Raw genomic sequence first — 16,958 nt, 5'->3', positions numbered from 1 at the left:
GGGAGCCTGAGCGGCCCCATCCCCCGGCCCCTGCCCCCGGGGCCCCGAGGGGGACAGGCAGCGGTGTGGGACGCAGAGGGGGTGGCCGGCTCCGGAGCCCCCTCCGCGCCGCCCTCGCCCGCGCTGCCCGTCCGCGAGCGCCGAGTTCGCCGCGACCCGGAGCGCTACGGATACAAAGGCGCAGGGCCGAGCCCAGCGGCACTTCGCGGCGGCGGTGAGTGCCGGGCCGCGGGGGCGCGGGCAAAGTTTGCCGGGAAGAGAAAGGAGGACGAGAAACAGGAGCGGAGGACAATCGTGCGGGGGACCAGGGGGTGCCCGGCCCCCGGGCGGGCGGGCTGGCTTGTGGGGGGAGGGGGCTCGGGGCACCCCCTTCCGGTCCGTTTTCCCACTGCAAGGCGGTGCAGCCCCCCCCCCCAACTTTGCGGAGGGCCGGGGGCTCCTGGGGAGGGGGCGGAGCCCGGGCCTGGAGAGCCAGGGACTTTCCTGGGCCCCGGGCCCCGGCGGGGGCCTTGGTGATCCCGGGGGAGCCGGGCGAAACCGGAGACCCGGACTGTGTGTTGGAGGTGGGGGGAGAGGTGGTGCGAGGACCCGGAGTCCGGAGGTATCGGAAGGTAGGGGTGTTCAGGGGTGCAGACACGCCTTCAGGAGTGTGGGGAGGGACGGGGCAGGTACGCATTCGGGTGTAATGTGGAGTCTGGGGACCGGCGGGGACAGTGGAGGGGGTGTGTGCGGCTGAGAGCGGGGCTGGCGGGCACTGTGTATGGGGCAGGGGCAGGCGTCGGCATCCCTGTCCCCGCTCATATTTGCCCATTTGGGGGGTTGGGGACTCTGCATTAGTGAGTTTTAAAACCTTGGTGGAGGATCGGGGTGCGTGATTCTTTGTGTGTGTGTGTGTGTGCGTGTGTGTGTGCGCGCGCGCGCCGTGATGTGTTACGTGTTCTGCAGGTGGGCCTGGGTTTGGAGGTGTAGGGGTTTTCTGCGGCTGTGTGTGCGCCCAGGGAGCGGCTAACTACGGATCTGCCGTGTGTTTGGATTCGCATTTATGTGTATACTCGGGGGAAGGGCTGTGTGTGTGTGTGTGTGTGTGTGTGTGTGTGTGTGTGTGAAGTGCGGAGGGGTTCCGGGGAAGGAACGGTGTAGGCACTGAGGAGGGTGGGAGTGTAAGGGAGGAGGGGGCATACCTGGGTCGGGGTGCGTGCACCTGTGTGCTAGAAAGGGGGTGAGCGAATCTGTTCTCTTGGGTGTGACCTGTGTTGATGGTTAAGGACCGGCTTGTGGGCCTGCCTTAGGGGGTGTGTGTGTCCCTGAGTGTGTGTTGGAGGTACACCTCTGCCTCTGCAGGCACATTTTCCTGGCTGAAAGCCCAAAGAGGTGGCCGTATGGGCGATCCTGATGCTTCTTGGTTGGCTCTCCCTGGATTCAAGGGTAGCGCCTTAAGCATCTGAGACCTACAAGTGGGAGTGAGTGGGCCACCTTAAGAGGTGCCTGTTTGGGTAGGTGGGTTTTTCTGGAAAAGGGCATGTGTTGTGGGGAACAAGGGAGAAGGGTTCTGGTTGTAGTCCTGCAGGACTCTCAGGCCCTGGAGGAGTCAGGAAGGAAGATAAGAGGGACCCTCCACCACACCATCCTAGCTTGGGTTCCAGTGTGTGCAGAGGCCACCTTCTTGGCTTTCCCGCCCAGGCTCAGTGCCTTCAGGCCGCCTTGGCGTCTTTGACTTGGGAGCCCACTAACTCTGCCCTGCCTCCACCGTTCTCCAGGTCCTGAGGAGTCGGGATTTCACTGTGGGGTGGAGGCCAGAGGACGCAGCCTGCTGGAGGGATGCCACTGGTGTGGAAGAGCTCGGGTCCCTGTCCCTGGGGTTGGGAAGGTGGCAGGGGAGCTCTGGGGAGGCTGGTGGCCAGGGGCTCTTTCAGGAGTTTCTCCAGGGCGGTGTGTGTGTGTGTGTGTGTGTGTGTGTGTGTGTGTGCGTGTGCGTGTACATATCCCGTAGATTTCCTTGTCCCTGGTGAGGAGCATGGTTGGGGTGGAGCTGTGGTCAGGGGCAGGGTCTGAGGGTGAGGAATCCAGGCTGATCCCGGGAGAGGGTGGGCACCCCTGGCGGGCTGTGTTGCCGTCCTGGTAGTCTGGCGGGAGGCCAGCACTGTCGGGGAGGTGGCTGTGTCTCCTCACGGAAGCAGCTACCTTCTTTGCCTGCCCTTGCCCTGCCCTTTCTCTTTCGGGGTGAGGGGAAGGGGCCGACCTTCTCCTTGTGAGGATGTACACTTTATTCTTCCGTCTGCCTCTCACTTTCCTCTTGCTGCCGGGCTGAGGTTTCAATTGCACATGTTTTATCGGGGTCTCTGAGTAATTGGAATTGGGGTGCTTGAGTCCCTAATGGGCTTGTGGAATCGGAATGTTCCGTTTTTGGTCCCCAGGGCTCCCTCGGTTTTCTAAGACTCTAGGATAAGGGTAGTGGGAGTTAGGACACGTTGGGACCAGGGCTGGGGGCAGCGTGTGAAAGAACTGATGCGTGAGTCCTCCACACCCGGCACCTGTCTGATGGGCAGGGCTCCCACGGCGAGCGGCCCCGTGAATCTAGGATGGGGGGCCCTGGCTCTCATGCACGCCTACTGGCCCGCTCTCCCGAGGAGGAGGCACTGTGGTCGGTCAGAGGACGGGAGGTGCCGACTCTGGCCGGACTTCCAGTCTGGAACCGTGGCCACGTCGGCCTCTCCTGCCCCATTGTCTCGCTTCTGCCTGGTCATTCCTCTGATTCTTCCAGGACGGACTTCTCGGTTGTGCTCTCTCTGCTCCTTCAGAGTCTAAGGAAGGGCCCCCTTTCCTGGACCTAGAACAGGACAGACTTTTATCTGTTCATCTGGTTTCCAAGAGGCCCTTCCGGTTAGAGGGGGCGTGTACTTGGCTAAGAGAAGCGTTGGGAGGACGAGGGATGAGCTCTGGGGCGCTCATCTCACTGAGTTGTAGGACTCCGGTCTGCTGCATCGTCAGCCCTCAGTGGCTCCCCACACCCGAGAGCACGGGTTGGAAATAGTACTTGGTGGTGGGGTGACGTGGGGCAGGATCTTGGACCCTGTTCTTTAGCCTCTAGGGTGTCTTAAGACACTGTCCTCCGACCCCGGATGAGATCTTCCTCCAGGAAGCCCAGGTTCGCCCAGGGGCCTCCTTGGGCTTCAGCTTGCTCTTATGTTCTGGTTACGCCACCTCTAGTTCTGAGACCTCAGACAGAATAGGTAACTTTTTGAAGCCTCACCTGTAAAATGGAGTTAATCATACGCCCTCTCTCTTCGGTTTATGAGGATCGAGTGAAGTAATACAGAGTGAGCGCTTCGCCTGTGCCTGGCCCGGAGGGAGCGCTCCGTAAACGCTTCCTGAAGGGTTCAGGTTCTGGCTGACGTGGTCATGGGGGGCCGTTCTGGGTGGGGGAGGAGAGGGAGGCTTTGGTTTTTCTCTGCCAGACCCTGGTGGGCACTGCCTGCTGGCTGCCAGGCGCCGTCTGAGTGCAGGGGAGAGAGGATGAGAAGGCTTTCCCAGGGGAGACGTGCAGGCACACGTCGGTCCCCGTAGGCCGGTGAGTGCTGTGTGGAGGTGTGTCCAGGGGCCACGGGGGCCTGCAGCAGGGGTGCTCGCCTGGGTGGGTGTCCGGAGAGGCGCCAGGAGGAGACGTGCCCTTGGCTGGCTGGGTTTTGAAACTGCAGTGAAATTCCCATCACAGAAAATTTCCATTTTGAACATTTTTTATTTACTGTAAGAGAGAAGGCGTGTGCGCCTGTGTGGGGGAGGGGCAGACAGAGAGAGGGAGAGTGAGAATCCCAAGCAGGCCCCGTGCCCTCGGTGCAGAGCCCGACTTGGGGCTCGATAGCACAAACCTTGAGATCATGGCCTGAGCCGAGATCAAGAGTTGGACATTTAGCTGACTGAGCCACCCAGGTGCCCCTAAAGTTACCATTTAAAATAATTTTTTTAACGTTTATTTTTGAGAGACAGAGAGAGAGCATGAATGGGGGAGGGATAGAGAGAGAGAGAGAGAGAGAGAGGGAGATGCAGAGTCCGAAGCAGGCTCCAGACTCCGAGCTGTTAGCACAGAGCCGGACGTGGGGTTTGAACCCATGAACCGTGAGATCACCACCTGAGTCAAGATCAAGAGTTGGACGGTTAACCCACTGAGCCACCCAGGCGCCCGTCAGATTACCATTTTAAAGTGAGCATTGGCATTTAGTGCCTTCACCACGTTGTGCAACCACAGCCTCGGCCTCCGAGAATCTTTTCCTCACCCCTTACCCCACCCCTGGCAGCCACCAGTCTCCATTCTATTTCTGTGGGCTTACTTATTCTGGATATTTCCTATAAATGAAATTCTATACAACGTGTGGCGTTTTATGTCTGTCTTCCTGCACTCGGCACAAGCTTTTCGAGGTTCCTCCACACCGTAGCAGGTGCCAGAACTTCACCCACCTTTTCGTGGCTGAGTCGTAGTCCCACGTGTGGATGGACCCTTGCAGGATTCGGAGGCCGAGCCAGGCAGACGGGAGGGGACTGAGGCGCCTCTGCAGGTCCGGGCTCCGAGTGTGCCGGAAGGATCGGGGGTGTAGCCGAGCTGTGTACAGCGTGGTGCTGTTGGATCTTGAAGCATAAGGTGGGGCTTTGTCCTCAGTTTCCCTGCCTGCCGAAGGAGGTCCTGTGAGGTTGGTGGGGATGGAGGTGATGGGGAGGAGAGAGGCTGGGCTACTGTTGCTTCTTCTTAGTTTGGGTGGAGGATGGGACTTCATTTCACTTGCTCTTTCCGCCTCTCTCCTGGGCGGCTCCCTCCCATATCTACCCTCACCCCTGTGGGCACCCCTTTCAGCTTTACTGGGCATCAACTTCCCCTCTCTCGGAAGTGACCTCAAATTTCCTCTCTCGCCCTCTCCGCGTTCGTGGGGACATTTTAGTAGCAGAGGTGAGGCAGAAGCCTGGGAGAGGCTCCCACTCACACCCCAACCCCAGCCTGGGCAGCCTTCCATTTTCCATTCCTTGGTACGGAGTAGGAGGCAGAGGCCTCCTCTAGCGGGGGCCCTTTGGAAATGAGGTGGTGTTGTGCTTGTCTGATGCCCGTGGCGAGGCTGGTAATTACAGACATGACAGCTGGGAACGGGTTTGGGAGAAGCAGGCTTGGAATCAGCAGATCCAAGGATCCCTTGGTGATCGGTGGGGCAGTGAGCAGGGTGGCAGGCTTGGGGCCCCCCTGTCACTGCACACACAGCTGGGCTTGGCACCTGCAGGGGAGTGGGGCGGGGGGGCGGGGATGGGAGCCCAGGCCCTGCCTCTGTAGGTGTAGAAGGAGCAAGGGGACCGGTGGGATGGGAGGGATCTGAGACCCCGCCCCCCCAGCCAGGAAAGAGGCAGAGAATGGGGAGAGGGGTTCTGGCTGCCCAGCTGTGGTGGCAGTTAGAGCAGGGTCGTCCTCTGGTGTCGGGCCAGCTCTGTAGCCAGAGGCGATTCCGCCTTGTTCTGGGTGGTGATGGGAACAGGAAGCAGGAGGACTGGATGTGCAGCCTCTAAAGGACCAAGAGGTGGAAAGTAACATTTTATTGAGCATCTTTTATGTGCCTGACTCCATGATACCCTGTATATGTTATTTTGCTGAAAACTCTTAACCTGAAGTAGGCACTATTGCTCCACTTTACAGGCATGAAAACTGAGGTTTAGGGAAGGTAAACAGCTCACTGAGATGGTCTAGCTCCCCAGAGGCTGTCCAGGCCCAGCCGACTGCATTGCTCCTTCCGCCTTTCCCTGCTTCCTTCCAGTTGAATCTGATTTGCTCAATATTACCTTTGGCCTTGACCTTGAATAATTCCCCTCTCTCCTGAAGGGTGGACATGGCCTCTCCAGGTCAGCCTGAGTAGAGAAGTCTACCCTTGAGAGTGAGGCCCAGTGGAGTCCCCTGGAGGAATGGGTCTCCCGGGAGGAGGACCTGGTTGTCCCCAGCTTGGGGCAGGGCTAGGGCCTGGGCATAACCTCTCCAGGAGCGGGTCTCTTCCTCTCCGGGGGCAGGGGAGGCTGTGCTCCGGCCACTGCAGCCCATGGGGTCTTTTGTGATTGGGCTGGGCCTGGCCCTCATTGTCTGCAGAGCTTTCCAGCACCCCCAACAACATCGCTGGACCCCCACGTTCACCAGAGAGCGAGCGTGGGTGTTTGTGTGTGAGGCTGGGGAGGGGCCTCTGGCTCCTCAGGGTAGGTGGGGGTTGGAGGGGCGCAGGCACTGAGCCCCAGGTGTGAATGCAGGAACTTAAAACACAACCAAGTGTGAACAGAGACACTTGTTTTGTCCCTGGCTTTCCTCCAGGAGTGGGGGTGGAAGGCGCAGGGGCTGGAGGCTGTTGGGACTCCTTAGAAGGGTAGAAGCCTCAGGCGCTGAGTGGGTCGGGATGGTGGAGGTCTGTGGGTACGTGGGCCTTTCGGCTGGCCCGGTTCTCCTGCGTGAGAGCTGGGTCACATGCCAGACCTGGGGCCCTGGGCTGACGAGGGGGAAGGTTTCCCGGGTGGGGAGGCCTGCCTGCCACCCGCATCCCCGTCACGCTGCGTCACACCCTTCGGCCCACTGCTGCCAGTGCCCCCACCTCCCAGCTCCCCCACCACATGTGAGCCCAAGGTCGGTGAGTCCCCATTCCCAAGCAGCTGCTTTCCACCTCCTTCTCCTTGGCAGAGGCTGGTGTGGCAGAGGCTGGTGCAGAGGCTCGGAAGGTCTCCTGGAGTCAGGGTCCCTTGGGGCCTGCCTAGAACAGTAGGCTGTGGTTTTCCTGGAGGGTGGGGGCACCGGGCACACAGGACCCAACCTGTGGGTCCATGCAGCCTGCTCGCCTCCCAGCGTCCACTTTCTGTCCCTGAGGACAACTCGGGGTGCCCGTTTTCCTCTCTGGCTCTCCTGAAACTTACCTGGTGGGCAGATAGGGGCTGGTCCTGCGCCCCAGCCGAGGAGGCAGGAGCTGGGAGTCTGGTGGGTGGATGGTGCGGGGCTGCCCACTGGTGAAAATTAAATTGAGCATCCCGGCATCTGGAAGCCGCGGTGACCCTCTCACTAGCCTAGCATCCCGTCTCCCCTCTGGCCCCCATCTGGGACAGATGCCAAAGAGATTACTCACCCCTCCTGCCATAGACCCTCCCCCCTTCCTTCTAGACTGGCTGTGAATGGGTCTGGGGGAGGCTGGGGTCTGAGGCGCTGGGGTGTGGGTGCCTGTGTGTGCACCGGGGTGCCGGTGTGTTGGGGGACAGACACTTTCGGTGAGCTGGGGTGGGGGTGCGGGTGCGGGAGAGAAAGCAGAGCAGGTCTTTACAGAACCTGCCTGGCCGGGGTGGGTGGAGCTGGGTGGGGCAGGCGGGAGCCATTCCAGGTTTCAGAGGGGGATAGGAGTGTGTGTGTGTGTGTGTGTGTGTGTGTGTGTGTGTGTGTGTGTGTGTGTAAGGAGGTCTGTGGATATCAGAGGGAACCCACCTCACCCCTGCTTTAGGTGGGGGTCAGATGAGAAAGTAGAGGAGAAGGGCTGGGCTTGGGCTCCCCCCAGCTCCTTTTCAGCCAGAACGCAAGGTCAGGTACCCCGGCTGGGAGCCCGGCGTGAGGGCTCTCCCGAGCTTCTTGCACTGGGGTCTGGGGGGCTCGACTGCTCTGGGAGCGTAGTCGCCTGGATGACCAGGCACAGCCGTGCCCTGCTTCTCAGCCTAGTGAGAAGGATCCTGGATCCTGCCCCTGCCCCAGGGCTCTCGGGATGGTGAGCTCACGTCTGGGCTGCCCTGGGAGAGTGCCTGGCTAGCAGGGCGGCGGCCCCTGGGCCCCCTAGTCTGGCCCTTTCTTCTCCCTCAGCCCCCTTAGATCCAGCTGCTGGCTCTGGTCTCTCCCGGGGACACTGGGGCCTTTTTCAGGGTGCAGGAGTGAGGGTTGGGGTGAATCCTCATTATGTTTTTGGTCTAGGGCCTGGGGCTGGTTCTGGCCTGCTGTGTGCCCTAGTTCTTTTTGTGGTGGGCAGACACAGCGGTGGCCCCTCGGAATGGAAGGCTTGTCCTCGGCCTGAGGCTGGATGGGAACGAGGGAGCCTCCCAGCCTCCGATGGGTGGGGGAGGGGTGCAGCAGAAACCACTCCCTGGAGGGGAAGGGGCGCTGGTCCCCACTGTCTTGGCTTAGGGCCTGTCTTGTCTGTTTCCTCCTGTCACTGTTGAGGAGAGAGGTTGGGTCAGGGACCTGTGCCACTTCTCTCCATCCGGGCCTTACAGTCTTGGCTATTCTAAGGGCTGGGACTTTCATGGAGGAACTCTGTCCCTCTCTGAGAGACCAGCACCTCAAAGCTAAAGCATTAGTAAGGTCTCTCTCCCCTTCCTTCCTTCCTTCTTTCCTTCCTTCCTTCCTTCCTTCCTTCCTTCCTTCCTTCCTTCCTTCCTTCCTCCCTCCCTCCCTCCCTCCCTCCCTCCCTTCCTTCCTTCCCTCTTTCTGTTTATTTATTTTGAGACAGAGAGAAAGGGAGGGAGAGAGAATGAGTAGGGGAGGGGCAGAGAGAGGGAGAGAGAGAGAATCCCAAGCAGGCTCTGCGAGGTCAGCACAGAGCTCAGTCTCATGAAACTGTGAGATCACGACCTGAGCCGAAATCCAGTCGGATGCTTCACTGAGTGGCCCCCCTCCCCCCGGGCGCCCCGTTAGTAAGGTCTTTCTGACACTGGGGGCCAGACAGGGCTGCCACAGATGTGACCGTGGCTTCCTTCTCTGGGCTGCATGCGTGTCTCTGCGAGGCACAGGGTGCACGCGGAAGGTCCCTTCCAGCTCAGTGCCAAGCCTGCTGAGAACCCGGTGGGTCTGCGCCGCCTCCTCCTGGGGGGAGAGGGGTAGAGGGAGCTCAGGGGATGTGTGGGCACAGTCGGAAGTTCTGGCACCTTCTAGTCCTTCGAGGGGACCGGGCAAGGTGTCAGCATTTGCTCTCACAGAGGACACTCCCCCACCCACACCGGTGACCATCAGGGCCTGGATCGAGCGCTCTGATGACTGCTGTGGCCTTCGGTCTGAAGAAGGATGGTTGTGACTTTGAGTCTCTGTCCTGCCTCCCAGCAGTGTGATGACGTGGCAGGCTGCTCTGTCTTTCCAGCTAAATATCTAGTGCTTAGGATATTGGGCTGGGAGGTGGGACTCCTGGTACCACACAGGAGGTGTCTGGCCGGCACTTGGAGCAGAAGTCACATTCATACCCTTGGACTATTCATGCCCTTGGACTCGGGGCCATGGGGGGGGAAGCTGGGGACCCTGGGCTGGGGGTGCTTGCTTGTCCACACCCATCTGTGGGTTGAATGAGGAAGTGGAAAGCAGATGCAGTGAGACCCAGGCTCTCGATTAGGAATCGCAGACCTTTGACGGGTGAGTGTCTGCAGACTCCTCTGAGGGAGGGTCTGAGGACCAGGTGGTTGGTGCCCGTCCCCTTGCGTCCAGCCAGGACCAGCCTTCCCTCATCCTGGGCTGAGAAGAGGAAAGCCGCACATTTAAAGAGCGGGCCAAGGGCACCCGGGTGGCTCAGTCGGTTGAGCATCTGACTTCGGCTCAGGTCATGATCTCACCGTTCGTGGGTTCGAGCCCCGTGTCAGGCTCTGTGCTGACAGCTCAGCCCTTGGAGCCTGCTTCTGATCCTGTGTCTCTTTCTCTCTCTGCCCCTCCCCTGTTCACACTCTGTCTCTCTCTGTCTCTCAAAAATAAATAAACGTAGTAAATAAATAAATAAATGTAGTAAATAAATGAATAAAAAATAAAGAGCGGGCTGATCAGAGCTCTGCCCAGTCAGCTGGGGGCAAGCTCTTGGCATCTTGTCTCCTTCCCATCCTCTTCCTGCCGTGGGTGATCCACCCCAAGCGCTCTGGCCGCAGGGCAGCCCCATCTTCCGTAGACCTGATGGGAACAGGTGCCTTTTCTAGGTACCTGTTCGTGTCCTGTCCCCACCCCCTCCCCACCTTTCCTTTCCTGGCTGAGTCACTGCAGGCTCTGCCCTCCTCCAGCCCCACCCTCACCTCTGTCCTGCCTCCTTCGGGCCTGGGACCAGGTGGTGGGTGGCCCTGGTCCAGAGAGCAGGCGGAGGGGGCAGTGATCATAGGTACCTGCCGGCTGCCCACTGGTCCTCAGCACCTGCGCACAGAGGGTGCCTGTTCTGTGTCCGGAGGCCACTCCTCCGAGAGGGGCAGAGGGGAAGGGTCCAGTCTCAGTGCACATTTTGGTCAACACCACCCTCCTCCTCTCTAACCCCCCACCCCGTAAGGCCTTGCTCCCTCTGCCTGTTGCCAGGTTCTGACTGTATTTTTTCCAGAGGCCTCCGATTGTTTCCTGAAGAAACCTGATCCCAGAGCTCGGACAAAAGCCGGGGCTGCCTGAGGAGAAACCCCATTCTCTCCCCCTCTGTCCCTAACTGTCCCCCCCTTCACAACCTCCCTCGCTTTGGATGCTGGATATGGGTTCCAGGACCCGGCTGCCATCACCTAGGCAACAGGGGGCTTTGGTTGCCATGGCGATCAATGTGGGAGAAGCTGGGCAGCCGGGACAAAAGCCCCCACATTCCCCCCACCCCTCCCCCCAACCCCCTTGGGATGGTACTGAGACACATTCCATTAATTTTATTTCTGAAAGGCCTTTTGGGGGGAGAAGGGTCTTGTTTTTGTGACAGGCTCTCTTCCCTCCCTCTCTCCTCTGGCCTCCTTTTAACCCCAGATAATCCATGGTTGGTTTGAGCAGGGGACTGAGTGAGTGTGTGTGTGTGTGTGTGTGTGTGTGTGTGTGTGTGTGTCGGGAGGTAGGGGCAAGGTGAATGCAGCTGGACACATTCCCTTGCACAGCCTCCCACCTGCAAACCAGGGCCCTTCCCTGCCCACACCAGGTCTTGTGGCCCTCACGGTCCACCTCTGACATTTCCACTTGTTGGTCTCATCCAGCGCTCCCCTCCCCCACCCTCTTCCCTGGGAACGCCGCCCACCCGGGAGACCCTCCAGACCCCTGGTTCCCGAGCTGATTAAACAAGGGGAAGTTCTGCCCTTCGCCTCCCATCCCCCCCCTCCTCTCCAGATTTGGGTTAGCTTCCTGGGAACGTGAAGGGACAGCAGGCAAGGGGCTCAGAAGCTGGGTTCATTGGGGCCCCTCTGGTGGGGGGGGGGGAGCACGTTTGGGCACCCTGGGTTGGAAGGGCTGGGTGAAGCAGGGTCTGGTAGGAAGGTAGGGGCTGCAGGGCAAGCAGCTCAGAACAAAGGGTTGGGAGGGGCTGGCACCCTTCTCTGGGCTGAAATTTATCTATAAGGGAAACACAATAGCATCAGCTTCCCTCCTGGGTGTATTTGAAGTGGTTCTGGTCAGGACAGTTCTCGAGCTCGTGTGTGTGTGTGTGTGTGTGTGTGTGTGTGTGTGTGTGTGTGCATGCGTGTGAGTGTATGACTGTGGCTTCTTTATTTAGTAGTACAAACAGCAGGATTTATTTATACCGCCTCTCCCCTAAATCTCAGGGGAAGTGTCTGGGGATTGGAGCATGGGCGACCCTGGAGCCAGTGCATATTAATTCCTTAACTGATGACTAGTGGAGCAGTTTATAAAAGCACTTCTTTCACCCCCGGGGTCCTCACAGCAGCCTCATCAGCTATGTATCGTTATTTTCCTACGTTACCCATGAGCCTACCAGGCCCCGAAGCGCAGAGGAGTGAAGTCACTTGCCTGTGGTCACAGAGCTGGTTGTTGGGAGGGTCGGGTTTTGAATGCAGAGCCTTGTTGTGAATTCCAGGCCCTTTCTGCTCTTGGCTCCCTGAGAGGAGGCTGTGGTGTGGAGGGTCCTGGCCCTGGTGCTTCTGTCTAGACCCCGTCGGGCAGTTCTGTGGGTTCCCCTTCACGTCTCCAACCCCCCTCTCTGCAGCCCACTTGCTCTCTTGAACTCCTGGTGGGGTTCAGGTTTGCGGACCAGAGTAGGGCTGTGGCACAGCCAGAGACATGCGTGTGAGGTGTTGGGACTGTATCAAGAATGAAAGTAGTAGAAAGGTTCTCAGGAGCCAGGGTGGAGGAGGTCAATGTCTAATTTGTGGACAGGGTGCTGAATGAAGGCCCTGCTCGTGGCAAAGGTATTTAGGACGGGTTAGGCTTGAGTTGATGTGTGACGGGCCACGTCCCTCCAGTGTGTCTGTCACACACTGACCTTGACTTGGGGCTATGACAGACATTGCTAGGCCGTGGGGGGGCCTCCGGAGAGCTGGTCGGGGCTAAAGGAATGGATGTAGTATTGATTTCACCTCCCTGCAGTTGCTACAGGACCCAGAGAGTCAGAGGGGCAGGTCCATCCACCAGGCGGGTCGGTTCCTGGCCACGTGCGCACAGGTTGCTGGTGGACAGAAATCTCTATTAGCTGCATTTCCTATTCTCTAGTTGTTGACAGTTTAGTTTAGTTGGAGAAAAGTTAACAACTACACAGAAGCAAACCCATTTCAGTTCTTCACATGTGACCCGATGGATTTTATTTCTGCCTCCAAACACAAGAGCTGGCTCTTCTGGCCGTCCTCCCCCTCCTGCCTCCCTCCCACTCCGGCCTCCCTCCTCCGCCTCCGGCCTCCCTCCTCTCCTGGCCATCCTCCCCTTCTGGCCTCCCTCCCCCTCTGACCTCCCTCCCTCTCTGGCTGTTCTCCTCTGGCCATTCTGTCCTCCCCCTCTGGCCTCCCTCCCCCTCTGGCCTCCCTCCCTCTCTGGCTGTTCTCCTCTGGCCATCCTGTCCTCCCCCTCTGGCTGTCTTCCCTCTCTGGCCTTGCCTCGTCAGCCCCTTTGCCTGCTCTTCCATACTGGGATTCCCAGGAACCCTCTTATTAATTCCTCTTCCTAGGACCGCACCCATTCCCATGACTCTGCGCACCTCCAGCTCAGAATTTCCCAGTCTGGCTCCTCTGAAACCCTGCTGCTCACCTGACCGCCTGTCTCATGGCCGTGACCTTAGCTCACTAGAAATGGAGCTCACTGCCTTCCCTCCCAAACTTGCCTCCTCCCCTGCCTTCTCCCGGCTCGTGACGGCCCCGCCATCTACTCTTTCGCTCCGGCCAGAGATCCTGGGTGCTCCCCTCGCCTCAGCCAGACCTCAGTGCGCCCTGTTGATCCTACCACCACCGTCTGGCACCCGGCTGCTCGTCACCTCCTCCAGGCCTGCTTCCTTCCTTGTGTTCCCACGTCTGCCCGCCCCTCCCCCAGTCCCCGGCTGAAATCCCTCACAGGCTTCCTGCCGAGGTGCTTGGGGAAAACACGGGATCTTCACCTGGCCTCTTCCTCGGCTCCCGCTGGTTCTTGAAATACACCAGGCTCCTTGCTGCCCTTGGTCTGCCCGAGGGCAGTGTCCTGCCTTTCTCCTCCACCCTGCCTGCCCCACTGCTGCTCTTCCTTCAGGCTTAGGTGCTGTCTGCTCAGAGACACTTTCTAGAACCATTCGGTTTAAAGTCACAGCCCCCATAGCTGTCTCTCCCGGTTTTCCGCTCTTTTCTGGCCATTCCTGCAGTGCCGTCATTCATACCCCGGTTTACTGGTTCATCGTGCCTGTGCCCCGCCAGCCTGGAAACGCTGGGCCGGGTTCCCCGCCATCCCTCCCGCCCCGGGGCCTTGCAGGGCGCTTGGTGCACAGAGATGCCTGCTCGTGAGCTGATGGCCCAGTGGCTGGGGTTGGGGGTGGGGACTGGGAAACCCTGTGCCTGGCCGAGTCACCTGCGCTTGGTGGAGGGGGGCCCCGAGGGCCAGACACCAGGTTGGCTGCTAGTTGGTGGTGGGTGGGCTCTGAGGACCCAGCGGATGCGGGTGAGGCTGGGGAAGCGGGAGAAGAGCTCATTCTCCCGCAGAGCTAGAAGGTGAACGAATCGAATGCAGATGCTGCCCTGAGCACACCCACAGCCAGGAGACTCACCACCGCATTGCCCGGTTCAGGACTTGAGGCCTTCAGAGGATGATTTCTGCTGCCTGCTCCTCCCGCCCACATTATCGATAGTTTCTATCCCTCGCGCGCGCGCGCGCACACACACACACACACACACACACACACACACACACACACAGGCCGAGCAGTCAGCCTGACCTGGCCTGTAACCGTGGGTATGTTTGATGTAGGCGCCGGTGAGGCTGGGACCGGAGCAGCGGCTGTGCGCAGTCCCCCTCCATGAGCACTCTCAGAAGTCACGAGTAGGGGGACGCTGAGAGGGAAGGAGAGGTCTGAACAGAAGTCAGCTGCTTTCTGCTCCGTGAGGTCTCCGTTGGGCCAGCCTGTCGGCCTGGCCAGAAGCTGCCCCCTCTCTGAGCCAGTTTCCCTGGTCGAGCATAGCACAGCCTGGCTCTCTGCTCCAGGGGTCCCGGGCTGGGTCATTCGTACCGGCCTCTGCTGGCCATCGGCTCTGTACCCTGAGCTGCTGGCACGGCCTTGGGGTGCTCTCCCTAGGAGGGCGGGCAGCAGAGCCCGGCCCACCGGACGGAGCGGGAACCTGGGCAGACGGCTCCGGGGCAGCCGCCCTTTGGGGCCGGTCACCTCTTGGCCCTGACCCCGCGGGGGGCCACCGCCACTGCTAACCGGCAGCCTCCCCTTCTCAGGAGCGTCGCGTGATTTTCTCTGAGACGAGCCCACCCGTCCAGCAAAATAGAGTCCCTCAGGGTGACGGTTGATTTCCTGAAGGTGCCCCTTGGCCTGAAGAAGCCGGTGCTGAAGGAGGTGGCTGTGGGGCCCCCCAAAAGGCCCCAGCCTGTGGCCCTGGAGCGCTACAAGGCGCGGCGTTCAGACGCCATGGACACCGAGTCCCAGTACTCGGGCTATTCCTACAAGTCGGGCCACTCCCGCAGCTCCCGCAAGCACAGGTGGGCAGGCGTGGGGGCAACACGGGTGGCAGAGGGTGTATGGGGCTGGGGGGGCGGTGGGCGTGCACAGGGACAGGGGGTAGCTGCCTCTGAGAAGACCCAGGTTCCCCCCACTCTGACCCGTGCCCCTGGCCTCCTGCCGCAGGGACCGCCGGGACCGCCACCGCTCTAAGAGCCGAGATGGGAGCCGCGGCGACAAGTCGGTGACGATCCAGGCCCCAGGGGAGCCCCTGCTGGACAACGAGTCCACACGAGGGGACGAGCGGGTGAGCACTGGGGGGCATAGGGCCAGGCCAGGTGTTTTCAGGCTGATCCATGAGCCTAGAGGTCTGTTCAGGGGGAAGGGCCTGGAACCCTGGTCTCTTCGGACAGAGGCCCTGTCAGGGAGGGCATCTTGTGTCCCATGTCTTTGTGCTTGGTGTCCCAAGGTAGGACCTGTTTCAGTAGAAGTCAGGGAGTTTCAGGAGCGATCCCTTTGGAAGCCGCAGCCCCTTCCTCCTTTTCTCAGAGAGCTGGGGTGACCTGGGCTGTGTAATGGGAATGGCCCGGTTCCTCCGCTGAGGCCTCCCAGCCAGATGGGCTGGGAACCTGGGGCAGGAGGGGGGGGTGGGTGTGGCCCCGGGGGCGTGGGCAGCCCCGAGTTTTCCTTGTCTCAGGCACTGGCTCTGCCGCGCCCTCTGGTGTCAGGCTGCAGAACTGCACCGTCTGGGTCTGGAGCCGGAAGCAGGTGTGGGAGGAGTCAGTGGAAAAAGGGGAGGGAGAAGGGGGGCAGCCCCGGAGGACACTGTCGCTTGGGACGGGGGGCGGGGCGGGGTGAGCAGGTTGCTCCTGCTCCGACCTCTGTGGCCCGCTGTGCTCACCTAGTAGGAAGGTCAGCAGGCAGCCCTGGTCGCCGCATCTCGTAAGGCGCGGGCCCAGGACTTCCTGGGTCTTGGGAGCAGATGAGTACCTAAGGGAAATTTTCTTTCTCCCTCTTTCCAATCCCGTCTTCTCCCTGAGACGTGGTGTCCTGAGTTCTTGAAGGGACCCCAAGACACCGTCAGCTCACCTGCGGTGTGGGAGGGGGAAGTCAGTGTGTCTTGAGGTCAGCCTAAGGTGAGGAGTAGACCCAGTTTCTTAGGCTGAAAGTGGTCAGTACACCCACTTTCTGTCATTAGATCAGACTCTTCTGTCCTTGGGAGAGGAGATTCATCAACCCCCTAATCACTGACCTGCGGGGCACTTCCTACACTCCCCATCCCGTGTCTAAATCCTGTGACTCTGTATCCCCAGGCCATCTAGGAGTGAAGGGTGTGGGCACTGATGGCCACTGGTGGTCTTGGGGCCCCTCTGTGGGAGGGTGTCCAGCATCTGCGGAGGTAGCTCGAGAGACCATACTCAGGACACTTGAGGACCTTGGTCTGTCTACTCCCTGGCCTCCAGGGAAAGGCAGCCGTGCTGCTGTGGGCATTTGGAGACCCAGGGTGGCCCTGTGTCTGCGCGTCTCTGGTGCCAGGCACTAATCATCTGTCGTGCCCCTCCCCCCACTCCCTGCATCCTCTGCCCTTCACCGCACTGCCTTTTTCAGGTCACTCTCTTAATCAGAAAGCTTGCGTGGCTCTGGATGTCTGGGGAACGGGCTGTTAGCGCTCAGCCTGGCTTGTGGGCAGCCTGCCCAGACTCCACCTGGCCGCGCCTGGCTCTGCCCCTGCGGACTCTGCTCGCTTGGGTCCTCTGGGTGCCTCGGTTCACGCTAACATTCCCCGTTTCAGTGATTCGTGGGGCTCTTGTTAAAATGCAGATTCTGGTTGAACCCATGTGGGGTGGGGCCTGAGACCGCAGTTCTAGTAAGCTCCCAGGAGATGCCAGCGCCACAGTCCCCAGGTCCCATTTTGAGTAAGCAGGCCTTAGAGATTGTTTAGTTCAGTGATTCTCAATTTTGGATGAACATTAAAATCATCTGTTTTTTAGAAAAAGGTTGACGTTCTCCTGGGTGGGATGTGTGCCGTGAGGGCCCAGTCTCAGCTGGACCAGCCCTGAGGGGGCCAAGTAACTACTTCAGTGGTGGCACGTGGGCTGACTGCCCTCTCGTCTCCTCTCTTGCTCTGCTGTCTCCTCCTCCCTTCCTCCCTTCCTCATTCCCCTTCCCCTC

General features: G+C 60.0%; 1 protein-coding gene across 2 annotated transcripts in view; it reads left to right on the top strand.

Annotated features, from left to right (window-relative positions):
• VANGL2 (VANGL planar cell polarity protein 2) overlaps positions 1–16,958 on the top strand; it is a 29,219-nt gene that overhangs the window by 4,493 nt on the left and 7,768 nt on the right. Inside the window, exons 1-3 of one of the 2 annotated variants that reach the window (XM_029935814.1) lie at positions 29–214; positions 14,567–14,827; positions 14,973–15,093. In XM_029935814.1, coding sequence (XP_029791674.1) covers positions 14,757–14,827; positions 14,973–15,093 — 192 coding nt within the window. In that variant the 5' untranslated portion in view covers positions 29–214; positions 14,567–14,756. Of the gene's footprint in view, positions 1–28; positions 215–14,566; positions 14,828–14,972; positions 15,094–16,958 lie in introns of those variants that run through there. The other variant, XM_029935815.1, reaches the window with a different exon arrangement.

The sequence above is a fragment of the Suricata suricatta genome, chromosome 3 (genome assembly GCF_006229205.1).
Source record: "Suricata suricatta isolate VVHF042 chromosome 3, meerkat_22Aug2017_6uvM2_HiC, whole genome shotgun sequence".
Taxonomy (NCBI): Eukaryota; Metazoa; Chordata; class Mammalia; order Carnivora; family Herpestidae; genus Suricata; species Suricata suricatta.
The sequence above is the reverse complement of the archived record's forward strand: the minus strand, read 5'-3'. Positions and strand labels throughout refer to the sequence as shown.